Genomic DNA, 14,813 nt, shown 5'->3' with positions numbered 1-14,813 from the left:
AACCGAAATAACCAGAATATTGGATTGTGAAATCAGACTCACATGAATTAGAGATATAGTCTGCATTAAGCTTTATTAACAGTTTCAAGTATACAAGTAAACATGAAGTGTTGGGTAAACATGGAGAGGTACAGGACCAACACTGTTCTCCAGGTCACATCTTGCTGCATCAGGATGTGCTTTAAATAAGATTAATGTGAGGTCTCTAAGTAGCATAAGTAGCTCCATCAGTTACCCAAAGGGAAGCTGTTTTAACTGTGAAACATCTCCAGTTTATACTCAGATAGTTACATAATTTATATGACTCTTTACAGAGTGCCATGCCCCATAAATCCATAGTTTCCAGGTTGGTTTACCATAGCAATCCTAGATTAACAGGTATATCTTGCCAAGAGCATTCAACAGATAAGGGCTCTCCCACTTGCAAATGCTGATTGATAGTTTGTTTCCCAGTACCATGTTTATAAGGGGATTTAACCAGGTCACTTTCCTTCTTTCTTTCTTGAGATGAACTCCTTTAGGTTCCTTCACCTTCCCTCACCAAAAGGAGATAATCTATTTCATACTGGAACTTCTCAGTAACTAATTCCTTCTCATCCTTCAAGATTTGTTTTTATAATACCTTTTCCAGGCTGCCATTTCTTGACCTGTGCTACTGCTGTGTAAAATGCCCTTTTATGTGCCATTAGAGCATACTATGTTTATATATTATCACACTGAACATAATTGCTGTCTTGTCTGCCTCTGTGCGATTTTTGAGAGTAGGGATTATTTTATTAACTGTAGGACCCAGCACCATTTTTTATACATAATAGATACTTAATAAATGTTCGGTAAATTTTTGAGTTAATGGAACTCTTGTAGTTATGAATGTTTGTGGTACATCCAATAATTTAGCACTGATGAAATAGAAGATAATATTTACCAGGATTATCACTAGCCAAAGCAGACTACCAAACGATTTTGGTTTGAAATAGCATTTTCGAGATCCTCATGTTCATACAGAATTGATAACTTGTTAAATGTCCAGCTATTCAAAGATAATCTTTACAAAGAATATTGTTTCTCAAACTTTGGCATATTAGAATTTAATGTATGCTAGTTCTGAGTTCTGCTCATTATAGTTTATAACCTATGCTTACTTTGCCTATATGCAATCTAAAAATGAGTTGGCATCATGCTTTTAATTATAGTAAATTAAGTTGTTTCATAATTTCCACAGTATGATGCCTGTAATATTAATCAGACCAAATCATCACATTACATAAAGTTAATCATTAAAATGATGATCATTATTGCATGCTATAGCACTCTATTTTTATTTCACTCAGCATCAACCACATATCTTCCCTGAATATGGAAGTAAAAATCAAAGCTAAGAAGAATGTTTTTTTCACTTTCCTCATACTATGTGAAAAGAAAGTAACAATTTGATTTATTGAACCTCAAAAATGGAGCGGTTGAGATGCTTTATCCTTTATTCCCTTGAGTAATTATTGGTGAAGATAAGGACAGGAGAAATTTGTATGTTTTCCTGATGTACCAGTTGTCCCTCATGAGAACAGGCACCATCAAACAAATAAATAAATATGTGTTGTGAACAGAAGTGTTCATATACCAAACTCACTGAGTTGCTGGTTATTAATGATCACTAACAAACAATGGATATTAAAAAGCACTAACACTGACACCTGTGAACTACTTAGCACAGAAGGCTGATTAATTTGAGCAATAAAATATTAAGACCGACTGCATGAGGTTAGACTACTGGTCCATCATTTTCTCATGGCAGTGTAACTGACAACTGGAAGAGGAACACCATTTGCTTTTTGGTTTCAGGCTTACAACATTGGATGATCTGGTCAGGTAGCATGTCTTCTGCATGCCCATTGTTACTTGCTTTGAGATGGGCATTTAGTAGCCATTTGATTCCACATACTACTAGTTGGTTGTCCTTTCATTAACTTGAATGTCCTCTTGGTTTTCATATTAGTCATTCATTTTGGTAAACAAAATGTTACTCAATATCTACTGTGTGCTAGTCATTTTGATAGACACTAGTAGTGCTGAAATTCACTTAATTTCCCTCCATGTGGTATATTGACTGGAGTATATTCTGATTTGCCAGGCATCTGTCTGAATGTTCATTTGCTTGAACTCATCAATTGTTAAATATTTGAATATCATTCCTAGACATTGGGGATAGAAAGTTAAATAAGATATTATTTCTGTACTTAAAAGAGTTTTGTGAAGGAGTTTACTGTCTAACAAATAAATTTATTTCAATTCTATTTTAATTTTCTACCTTTATACCTTGAGATATCCTTGAATTCTCATTTTCCTATTGGTTCCTTGTTGACTAAGATAGATCTTATCATCTCAGTTTTTCTGTTCCCAATATATCAATTCTTTCCACAAAAATACATATGTTCAAGTGATACCTTTCTATCTTTCCTTTAAAAGTTTTGCCCTCTCATGTAAAATGGAAAATGTAGATACTTAATAGCAAAATAGCAAGAAGTGGTGTGATTTGTGTCTGCTGCCCAACAGTCTAATCTTACGTGTTTTAGAGAGTAAAGAACATTTCAAGTTTCAAAAGCAGAATTTCAGAGTAATCTCTCTGGGGGCCAATGTTTATACCCCCGACTTCTGTGCACTGTCAGATAGTTTATATGAATACAAAATATTTGAATACAAGTAATCAATCCTGGTGCATATGGAGAATTATGATGTGAGCTGAGGATATATTAAAATACAGTTTCTTCATGTTCATAATTATACACAGTTTTTTGTCCCTCAAAAGTCGAAACTATGTAAGAATATTACTAAAGCATGTTCAGACATTAAATCATTGGTAATCTTTATTTTAAATTCTTAAAAATTTTTGTTTGTTTGTAGTGTCCAATTTTTCTTTCTAAATTCAATGCCAAATTTGCCAAAAAGTATATGAGATTATCTACATATAATAATAGATACTATCTGAGTATTAATAGACAGGAAAAGTAGAATGGGACAAGACAGACTCTAAATCAGTCTGAGACATGCTCCTAATATGTGCAGCATAGTTCAGGATTTTATTTCTGCCCTCCACAGAAAAGCGTAGTGTTATAAATATGCATCGTGTATTGATTTATTCAAACCATAAACATTTGGCATTGTCATTCAATCAAGTTTGGCATTATCATTAAAATTTAGCATCACTTGACATTTTTGAAACACAATAAATTGGTTTATATTGATGAATTATAAGGTACTACGTTACACAAATGTAACAAAGTGATACAGAAAACATATCTTACATACTGGAGCCGTATTTATTTTGTAATCTGAATTATTCAAGGAATAGTTTGCCTTCCAGAAATCATACATTTTTATTTTGTAGAAAATTAAGGAGGCATCTAAGGTTCATCTTTGGCCTTTCCTTTCTTTACCTTTGCATTTGGGCCACCTTTCTCTTGGAATCGTAATCCCATTGCTAAGTAGTATTGAATGGTTTGGAGAATGGTTGAGGGAAAAAGTGAATTCAGAGAATTGCAACTACATATAAATAACATTTGTTTGCACCTTCTATATGTTAAATTACCTTTTAGGTACTTTACATTTCCTGAATTGCCTTAAATAATACTCCATACCAATTAATTAGATATTGTTATCCCCATTTTACGTATAAGGAACCTGAAGACCAAAGAGATTAGTGACTACCCCAAATAAGCAGTAGAAGTAGATTTCAAACCTGATTCAATTCCACTTACCTCTAATTTCCCTGTCTAAACAGTAAGCAGTTTTAGATCCACTGTTTTGTATTTTACCACCCACAATATCCCACATATATATTTTTGATATCGCTAATCTCTAAATTTTATAATGAAAAGGGAAATACTGTGTAATAATAGTTTATGTGGTCCAATTTTTAAGCCTTTAAGGCCAATATTCAAAAAATATCCTAAGTAAAATATAGACTGAATAGCTTCGTGCCAATGTATAGTAATGACCAGTGTTTCTCAATATTTTTTTTTCATTTTCATCTCTCTGGGGAGTCTTTTTGCTGCAGCCTTCGTGGTGTAGCGGTTAAGGTTTGGTGCTGTCACTGCTCCAGCCCAGATCCATTTCCCAGTTAGGGAACAACACCATCTGTCTGTTGGTTGTCATACTGTGGCGGCTGGGTTTTGCTGTGATGCTGAAAGCTATACCACCAGTATTTCAAATACCAGCAGGGTCACCCATGGTGGACATGTTTCAGGGGAACTTCCAGACTAAGACAGACAAGGAAGAAGGAACTGGCCACCCACTTCTGAAAAAATTGGCCGTGAAAACACTGTAAATAGCAGTGGAGCTTTGTCTGATATAGCGCCAGAAGGTGAGAGGATGGTGCAAAAAGACCGGGCAGGGCTCGGCTCTGCTGTGCACAGGGGCCCTAGGAGTCAGAATCAAGTGAACAGCAGTAACAAGGGAGTCTTTTTAGACTTTTTTCTCTTAGTCACTACCCTCCCACTGTAATCTTAATAGTACAGATATACTGGATATCTGTTTATATACTGTGGCTCTTTTGGGGAGGAGTGTCATAAAGTATTTTGATATCTAAGAATTTTTCCTTCCCCGAGAGTCAATTTTTGCTCCTTTGTGGGTGGTATTACTCTCATTGAGAATGTATGGTACAGATCCACTAAGTTCAGAGCCAGTCAGCTATGGTCTAATAAGACAGTGGTTCACAAAATGTCACTTCTGGACCAGCAGCATAGCATCACCTAGGAATTTGTTAGAAGTGCAACTCCTCAGCCCCCACCCAATCTGACAGAATTAGAAACTGGGAGTGGCCCCTTGCAGTCTGTTTTAACAAGGCCTCCAGGTGATTCCTGTACACACCCAAGTTTAGAACCACTAGTTACGGATAGAGTGCTGAGAGATAGGTCCATGGCTTCATCATGACATTGATTGAGCAAGTTAGTTTATCTCTCAGTTTTTCCGTCTTGACGTAGCGCAGATAATTCCTAGTTTGAAGCCTTACACACACAACCTTCTCAACCTCTCTTGTCAGAGGTCCTACTAAGAATCCCCCTCTATTCCCCCGAGGAGGGAAAGAATGAGGCTCAGCACCCCTTCAACCTCTTCAATAGGACGTTTTTACATTTTTAAAAAAAGACTAGTCAACATACTAGTTAGGTTTACATTGACGAAGGCCTGGATTCCCCCAAAGACAGTAAGTGGAAAAATAAGCAAATAAGTACTAACATTCTGTCTGGATAGGCATTCCACTATGGGCATGAAAACAAAAACTAGGGTGTCCCATTTTATGGCAGAATGGATTATGTAAGAGATATGGAAGAACTGGGAATTTTTTAACAGGAGCATGCTTGTTTCTTTTTCTTAAAATTTTCATTTGTATTTTTACAAAATGAAGAATAAATGTTAAATTTATTTCTTAGTTCCATAGAGTTTCTCTAGTCTTTTCTCCTACCTGCCTTTCTAACCATGTGCTTGCACATATTGGCTCACCTACTTTATTGACTTTTTTCCAGCTTAGCTATATGCAGCCTGGTAATAATCTGAAGTATTTATTTTCATATGTGGCATGATTGAAAAGAGAACTTAACCTACAGAAATGAAAACATAAGGAGTCCAGGCTACTGTCGTCAGAAATCTCACACACCACCAACCGTAGGGCATGCATTAGCTAAAACTTGAGAAATATCTTGTCATGCCATGATCTATAAATTTCCACATGACAACTCCAATTCAAGACTCCCCTGAGTGAGAGATTTACAAAATGTAAATAGCTGATAACTGAATTTCAGCTTTGGTGAAAGAAAAATCTTCATCTTGATTTAAACATCATAAGCTTTAGCATGTGTAATTGAATTAAAAATCAAATAGTAAATGGAGAAGAAACATTTTCAAGTTTTTTCTCTGTTCTGTTTTGTTTTAGATGGAGCTTGCTAAGGAAGAAAAGTGTGAATTTTTGCCTTTCCTGTCCCCACGGAAGGTTGTAGTAAGAGGTGGGAGAATTGTTGCTATGAAATTTGTTCGGACAGAGCAAGATGAAGCTGGAAACTGGAGTGAAGATGAAGATCAGATAGTCCAGCTGAAAGCCGATGTGGTCATCAGTGCCTTTGGTTCAGTTCTGAGTGATCCTAAAGGTAGAACCTTCGGGAGCTGAAGTGTGTTATGTAATTGTCTGTTATTTTAGTGCCATAAAAGTTAACAGCTTTCAGGGAATTATTTTTCACTTTAACATTCATTTCCTTCTTCTAGTATGAAATGCAAGCTATCTTGATTTCAAAGGCTTAGGAATGGTATTTAATGCATATATAAAATTATTTTTAAAGTGGTGGGAATTGAAAAGAATATTAATCTTTCTTTTAAGCTGATAATCAAAATACATTTTCCATTTTGTAATAATGTGTGCCTTGTTTCCTCTGTAAGAATGACTTTTTCTTCAATTAGACCTAGAGTAAGAAAATGTGACAGAGAAGTTGTAACAGCCAGTCTTTAATGATTCAGGCAAATTAGGATCTACTGGATAGGCAAAGAAGAATTCATGTTTAGTACCATCCTCATGCCAAACCATCACTAGAAACATCAAAATTATCAAATTGGGAAGTTTGAACTCTTGTCATTTCATCTGGATGGCATAAATGAACATGCTATGGAATAACAAAATACTCTAAAAAGAAGATAATGAGAAAAGAAAATGTTTTATATAACATTCCAACTGAATAGTAGGTCAATCGATTAAGACTATTTTGTGTTATATTTTCCCCACTAACACTGTTTTTGTGGGTCGTTGTGGATGAAAGCTAAGGTATCTAGGTAACTTCATTTTGCAAATCCTTTACCTTTTTAATATACGTTGTTGAAATGACGATTAACTCCTTTATTTACTGAAAGTAAAATAAAAGAAAGACGTTTCTCTAGGTCAGAGATTCATTAAGAACAGCAATAACAACAACAAAAAATATCTGAGCCTGATGATTCCTGTCTATGACTTCCTACTACATCCATGCTAAAATTACATTTTGTGTCTGAAACAGAAAGAGACATATGAATGCAAATGTACATTTTTATGCAACAGATAAGTAAAAAATTCAACCAGTCATCAGGATATTTTATCTGCAGGACATCAAACATCTTGGTATTTGGAAACATCCAGATGTTTAATGTCATCAAGATAAATGTTTTCAAATAGCTCGTTGATAGCCTGAATTTGTCACTTTTCATCTAGATGTTTGTGTGATGTTTAGACATAGTCACAGTGTGGTTTGCTTATTCATTAACTGGATTCAGGAAGAAAAAAAAAAACAATGTGTAAATTGCATTCTATTATCTAAAAAAATCACACTGTTCTTATTACTCTGTACATTATCAAAAACTGAGTAAAAAGCTGAATCACATTTAGCTAGCAATTCTGTTGATGATTCGCCAATCAAAAAATAATTTAGCTTACCATCTAAAGTTATGTTCCACAACTGACAACTCTAATATTAAGAAAAATGTATCTTTTCCTAAACAAACCTAAGTAGATGTGACTCAGAAGATCATAGAAAACAGCTTTTGCAATCTCAGATGTGATTTTGCTAAGCTTATGCTAGTGTCTGTGTGTGCGGAGTAAAATATTTAACTTAGTACTTAAAAAATAAAGTAGAAGAAAATTTGATTTATTCATGTTTACTTGAGAAAGTCATTCCAGAATTTATGTATTTTATTCCAGAATTAACTTGTGTATGTTTCGTCCAGTGCTTCCCATGCACCGCCCCATATACATTTAGAGAAGTGAAGGACAAATGGTACTTCACTTTTTTTTCCCTCTCCTCCTGACTTGAAATAACAAACTGCCTGGAAAAATTTATCTTTAGGTAGAATTACCTGCTTTACCAGGGCCCTTTAATGTTTACATTAATAAGAAGCTACTTTCCAAGTGAGAGGGGAGCTTCGAAGAGCAGGAGTGTTAAACAGCATTCATGCCTCTACCACCATCTAAATTTTTTTTTTTTGGTTTTTTGTTTATTGCAGTAACACTGGTTCATAACATTGTATAAATTTCAGGTGTACATCATTATACTTCTATTTCTGCATAGATTACATCATGTTCACCACCCAAATACTAATTACAACCCATTGCCACACACATGTGCTGAATTATCCCTTTTGCCCTCCTCCCTCCCCCCTTCCCCTCTGGTAACCACCAATCCAATCTCTGTCTCTATGTGTTTGTTTATTGTTGTTATTATCTACTACTTAATGAAGGAAATCATATGGTATTTGACCTTCTCCCTCTGACTTATTTCACTTTGCATAATACCCTCAATGTCCATCCATGTTGTCACAAATGGCTGGATTTCATCGTTTCTTATGGCTGAGTAGTACTCCATTGTGTATATATACCACATCTTCTTTATCCATTCGTCCCTTGATGGGCACTTAGGTTGCTTCCAAGTCTTGGCTATTGTGAATAACGCTGCAATGAACACAGGGGTGCATGTATCTTTATGCATTGGTGTTTTCAAGTTCTAGTCTTTGAATGGAAAACGTTGAAGAAAGAGTTAGAGGGAATCAGTATTTGTTAGAAGTTGACCAAGAAGGTCTTACCCAAACGGTATTTAAAATCTTAAAGTAATAATTCCAAATCAGAAAACTTTCATGTGCACACACGTATTTAAGGAATGGCAAAAATCAGTTTCCAGGAAGCAAGTTGTCCACTTGGGTAAGAAGAGAAGATGTGCCTGTTCTCCCTCATCTACCCTAAGTCTTATCCCATCCTGATACTTTTGCAATGCGATTTATGGGTGATACCTTTGTGATCATCACATATGTGAGCCTATATGATTTAATACATTTATCTATAATATATTAAACCTCTGTCTTAAAATGTCAGCCTCCTTTTCCACCTCTTTTTCCCCTTCTTCCCAACCTCACTTTGCACAGGCTCCAACGAGCTGCCTGTGCCAAGCTCAGTGACATCTTTTCAGTCCCTATTCTATTTTCTGCATTTGACAATGTTAAATATTTCTGTTTGAAATGCTCTCCTCCAAGTCACTTAACCTTTCTGAGCCTCAGCTGCTTCCTCTGTAAAAAAAACAAGGATAATAATACCGTCTATCCCTGTCTCTCAGGACTGTTGTCAGAATTAAATGAAATAATGTGAAAGTGCTTTGGAAATGAAGCTGCAACATGTTATTATTGTTTATGACACTTCATTTTCTTGCTTTTTCTTTTAACTATTGCATATCCAAGCCTATCATGAAGCCTATCACTGACTGCTTTTCTTCCTCTAGCTCATTACTTTTTAGTACTTACCAAAGTTCGCACTTTCCCCATTTTTTCTTAATATATTTATTCCTGTAGTGAACTGATTGTCTCATTCATTCATTCATTTATTCATACATACATTAATTCCTGTAAGAAATATTTAATCAACTTCTTCCGTGTGCCACATAGTGGCTAGACTCACAGTTAAGCACTATTACAGCTCTGTGTAAAATGACTCTGAAATCTTTCTCCACTCTCCATGTCTCGGAAGACATTTCATCCTGTATTTATGCTCATACACGTGACAAACATTTACTGAGTTATCTAGTGTATGCCAGGAGCCAAGTTGTATTCTGGAAAGTGCAAAGATGATGAGACATTTCTTGTACTTAAAACTTCACAGACTGTGGTTGGAGGCCAACTTATAAACAAATCATTGTTTTACCTAGTGAAGAATACATTCAGGGAGATACTCACGAAGTAAGGAAGAACCACCTCATCGGATTTCCCTAAAGCAGGGCTCTTCTCAACTTCGCTGTGATTGTAATGGTACCGTAGTTCTCCCCATCACTAAAGTTCAAAATGTTATCCCAGATTCAAATTTCTAATTCCAATTTTATTTTCATTAAATTCACCAGTTACCTTATATTCTAGGATAAAGCTTCTCCTCCTTAACACTTGAGAACTTCAGCAAATGAGTTTACATTTACTATGTATCCAGCTTTATTTTCCACTGTTCCCTATTGAATTCTTCCTCCTAGTGTCTAGCACAGATTGGATTCCGTAGTGCTAACTCAGGAAGTCCTTGGTGAATGCATTACATAAAGATATGCTGAAGAATTCAAGGAATGAAATAAACTTGACACAGTACATGTAAAGTACAGTGGTAATTTATACTCCAACATTCTCTGATTATAATAATATTTTAAATGAAAATACTTTTAGTATCTCAATTATATCAACAATAATATTTGTAAAGATAACCTAAATTAGGAAATTTGAAGGAAATTAAATTTTTAATCTCAGTTTTTTGTCTGCTGTGTTTCATGACTTTGCAAGTCCCTTAATTTATGTCTCACAAAGGAGAGTATAATAGTATTATGCATCTAATATATCTGTGATAAATATTTCCTGTTGTGAAAATGGTGTCTCAGCAGCTTATAGAAAATAAAATATATCAAATCTATAAAACAAATTTAGATGATAAGCTTGGATTGTAGTTGCTAATTATTTCATTGCTGCTAAGGCTAATAACAATTATAGGTAATCATTATTATTTTGTCTAATTCTATTTTATTTCTGTATCTTTTTTTGGATTGTAGCAGTGAGTGGGAAATAAGAACAAAAGGCTACATATTCCACATCCCTGTGCATGGAATATGTGTGTGCTTATTATGAGCACAATTTAATTGAATCCTTCATTAACTGCTATCCCAAATTCTAAAGGCTTTGTGATGTCTAATTTCTAATTTGATTGAGATAATAAAGTCTTAGCCTTATTTAATATCTTTCCTATGAAAAACTCAAAGTCGTTTCACCTTTTAAAAATTCTCATCCATTCTCTCTAAGTATGTAAGATTGCAAATCACATTAAGTTGGGATTTTATTGTTCCAGACTGGTTTTAAAGGCTGTCAGTAAATTAAATATAAACTACCTCGAACTGGCATTTCTACTCCACAAGTATTGCCCTTCACTGGAAATTTTAAAACATTTATTTATTTTAAAAATATATGTTTCATAATATGGGAAATCTCCTCTCCTGCTAAACAACACCGTCAATGTTAATTGAATTGAATTTCTCTCTTTTGTTTATTTGGACAATGTCAAGTTTAAGAGACTTCTTGCTTATTTTATAGTTTGTCTTCCCCTCTCTTTCTGCTTGGAACCAAACTGCCAGTTGTGAAAGTGTGCATATCTTTTCTGTTAGTTTGGAATTGATGAGGATAATTCATGACCATTTGCACCCACTCCACAGCTTCATTTTTCCAACTGAAGTAATAACAGTTGGCCTTGTCCTCACATTCCCAGGAGATCTAGATGACGTAGTTTTGTGTATCTTTGAATATGCTTTCAGCCCATGCCATGACCTCTGTGCCTCTTCCCTTCACTGCACTACAACCATCCTCTCATTCTTTTGAAGTGTTCACTTCGAAAAAAGCTATGTGCTTAGATCTTCCAGAACCTATTATAATTTATCTTCCAATTAGATTATAAACCTCAAGAGGGCAGAAATTCTACCTTTATAGTAAACTGTAGTCCCAATAGCAGCTGACATATTAATGTGCCCATAATAGATGCACAATATATATTTGTGCATTTTACGTGATTCATCTTAAGATATTAATTTTTCGTTACTCCTAGTCGTTATTGTTTTCCTACTATAGGGTCAGTTTGATTTATTTTTCTTAGAAAATATAAAAGTTAGAAAAATACTTCTATTTTTCTATTGTTATTGATTTTTTTTCCTGTTGCAAGGGATAAATTGTTGTGTTCTTTGTAATTCAATAAATATTACACTAATTAGAGTCTGTCTGGTGTAGCAGCTCAGAACAAGGGCTCTGGAGCCAGGCTGCCCAGCTAGAAAGCTGACTCCCTTAGTCTCTTTATACTTCATGGTCCTGATCTTTTAAGGGGGATGCTTACAGTATATACCTTCTAGAGTTGTTTTAAGAATAAATTAAATAAATTACATATGTAAAGCACTTAGATATATGCCTAGCACATAGTAGGCATCTCTTAAGTTTAGATGTTATTATCCTTGTATAACAAAACCATATTTTAATAGTAAGTAGATTGAGTTACATTATACCCTTATGATGGTATGAATGTTGTCTAGGAATAAAAGTACTTGAAACTCAGGACTTCATCAGGGGCCTTGAAGGCTCTGTCAACATGTCTTTGTAAATAAATGAAGGATATTCTCTTACATTTATGATTTTTTTAAATGAGAAAATGTTTCGTATATTTGATTATTTTTATTTGCAGAAAAAAAGATTGCACAGTTTGTAACTGTCTCATATATTTTTTAATGTATTATTAGCAATTCTGATGTTTTTCATACCATTAAAAATCAAAAGGAATTTTCTTTCAACTAATTTTTAGTAGTTAGAAATCTCCTTTTTTTTTTTTTTTTGGTGAGGATGATCAGCCCTGAGCTAACATCTGATGCCAATCCTTTTTTTTTTTTTTTTGCTGAGGAAGATTGGCCCTGGGCTAACATCTGTGCCCATCTTCCTCTACTTTATATGGGACGCCACCACAGCATGGCCTCACAAGTGGTGCGTCGGTGTGCGCCCAGAATCTGAACCGGAGAACCCTGGGCCGCTGCGGCGGAGCATGCACACTTAACCCCTGCACCACTGGGCGGGCCCCAGAAATATCCATTTTGAGTTTCCATCAATCAGGTATTGAAAGAGCCAAGGATTTTTAAATAACTTTGTTCTTTCTTCTTAAAAATGGTGAAATTGGGCCAATTTTTTGTATGTTTATCTAAGATGATTGCTTGTTATTTTAAGAAGGAAAGAGAGAAGCACTTTTGAGGATACTAAGTTTAGAGTTTTAAGTGCTTGAAAATTATGGGATGATATAACGAATATTAAAAACCTACTTTTTTTAAATTGAAGTATAATTAACATACAGTACCCTATTACTGTAGTTTCAGGCATACAGCATAGTGATTCGATATTTGTATACATTGCAAAATGATCGCCATTGTAAGTCTAGTTACCAATCTGTCACCATACAAAGTTATTACTATATTATTGACTATATTCCCTGTGCTGTAGATTACATCTCCAAGACTTATTTATTTTATAGCTGGAAGTTTGTGCCTTTTAATCCCCTCCCCTGCTCTGGTATCCACTGGTTTGTTTCCTGTATCTATGAGTCTGTTTCAGTTTCGTTTTATATATTTGTGAGAACCTGTTTTTGGAAGGAAGAGATAGGGTGAATGGTGGCAGTAAAACGCACTCAGCGTAATGCTCCACGGCACTGCTCAGAAGAGCAAACGACAAGGTGACTAAACCCTCTGGGTACAGCAGGGAATGCCTGCCCCTTCTTCTGGGAAAGGAGTTTATATATTCACTCAGTGCCTCCATTTTCTTTCTGCTCATCTCACTAGAGATAACAAGGAAACACAAAGCCCAGTTCTTTCTGAATCTTTAATGCAACCCTTGGAAACCAACTCCCTTGACAGCATTAATTGCAATTAGTTCCATAAGAAAGTGTTTTGGGGGAAAAGGGTTTTAAAATCGCTCACCAGTTCTCCTTATTAGAAGGCCCTCAGAAAAGTTTTTAAAAGCCTCATGGGGTAAATCAAAGATTCTGTCAATACCAGCTTCGAGTGTAGCTTTGATTCACTTGCCCCCATACTGAGAAAAGGTGCAGACCATGGGTTAATTTGCCTTGTTCTGGCCTAAGTCAGAACTAGAAATTGCCAGTTAGGCAAGAAATGGCGTGCATGAGACCCTGACAATGCAGACATTTAGGAATTTTTCCAATGTGTCTATTTTTTCTTTAATTATTTAGGTGTTGGGAAAAACCTAGGAAAAATGTTTTATGGTGAGCACTAGACGAGTCAGGTGCCCAATAATAATAGTAATCTGTGCTTTAAAGACATGGCATCTGTATGTTTGATTTGTTTTATTCCTTATTGAAATGTTACTTATATGGTAACTCACTAATGGAATTGGGAACACTAAGACATTTTAATAACCCACCCCTTTTTTTTAACCAGTGTGTTCCATTTTTCAAACAATAAAACATCTCCTCCAGAAACTAATAGTGGCACTTAGAGATTCAACAAAATTTTCTTTGAACAATTGTCCGCTCTTTGTGGCCTTCAGCTTATGTAATTCCTTTTCTGTCTTACCAAGAGTAAAGGGGAGGGGCAGGAAGGGAGTACCAAGTGGAGAAACTGTCATGATGGTCAAATTTTTGCTGTTGTGTGCGTTTTTTATAACCAGAAATATTTGTAATAAAGTTTCAAAGAACAGATAAGGGAATACTGCACTATATTACTAGATAGGAGATGTTTCTGTTGATGACAAAAATGTTGGATGAAGGGGCTTACTAATGATTAATATAACTAAGAGTGGATGAGACAGAATTAGAAAATGAAGTTGTTCAATCCAGTGTCATTTACTGGATCTGTTACAATACAATAGCTTGCATTATGGTTTTCCGTATTTATATTTCCAAATGTGCTAGAAAGGACCTAAAAGACCGTATATTCTAGTCTCCTAATTTCACAAGTTTATTCATTTAACTAATAACTTCTGACGACCTGCTATTTCAGACACTGAGCTAGGTTCTGGGGATAAAGTGGTGAAAAGACAAAGGCAAATCTTGCCTCCAGAAATGCAGTTTAAGAGAGGAGACTCAAAATTACAATAAATTTTGCTGGGAGAAGTTTAGAGTCCTAGGGAAGCACAGAACACAGTTGAAGGGTTCAGAGAAGCATCCTAGAGGAAGTGGGTTGTAAATTGAAGTCTGAGTGATGTGTAGGCATTTCCAGGTGGAATGGGGGTGGAAGGGAGGGAGCCACAGGGAAATTATGCAACTTGCTCAA

At 35.3% G+C, this 14,813-nt stretch overlaps 1 protein-coding gene across 2 annotated transcripts in view; it reads left to right on the top strand.

Annotated features, from left to right (window-relative positions):
* DPYD (dihydropyrimidine dehydrogenase) overlaps positions 1-14,813 on the top strand; it is a 776,746-nt gene that overhangs the window by 337,791 nt on the left and 424,142 nt on the right. For both annotated transcript variants that reach the window (XM_058538603.1, XM_058538604.1), the window contains exon 11: positions 5,924-6,134. In XM_058538603.1, coding sequence (XP_058394586.1) covers positions 5,924-6,134 — 211 coding nt within the window. The remainder of the gene's footprint in view (positions 1-5,923; positions 6,135-14,813) is intronic.

Source organism: Diceros bicornis, chromosome 4, assembly GCF_020826845.1.
Source record: "Diceros bicornis minor isolate mBicDic1 chromosome 4, mDicBic1.mat.cur, whole genome shotgun sequence".
Classification (NCBI taxonomy): domain Eukaryota; kingdom Metazoa; phylum Chordata; class Mammalia; order Perissodactyla; family Rhinocerotidae; genus Diceros; species Diceros bicornis.
The sequence above is the reverse complement of the archived record's forward strand: the minus strand, read 5'-3'. Positions and strand labels throughout refer to the sequence as shown.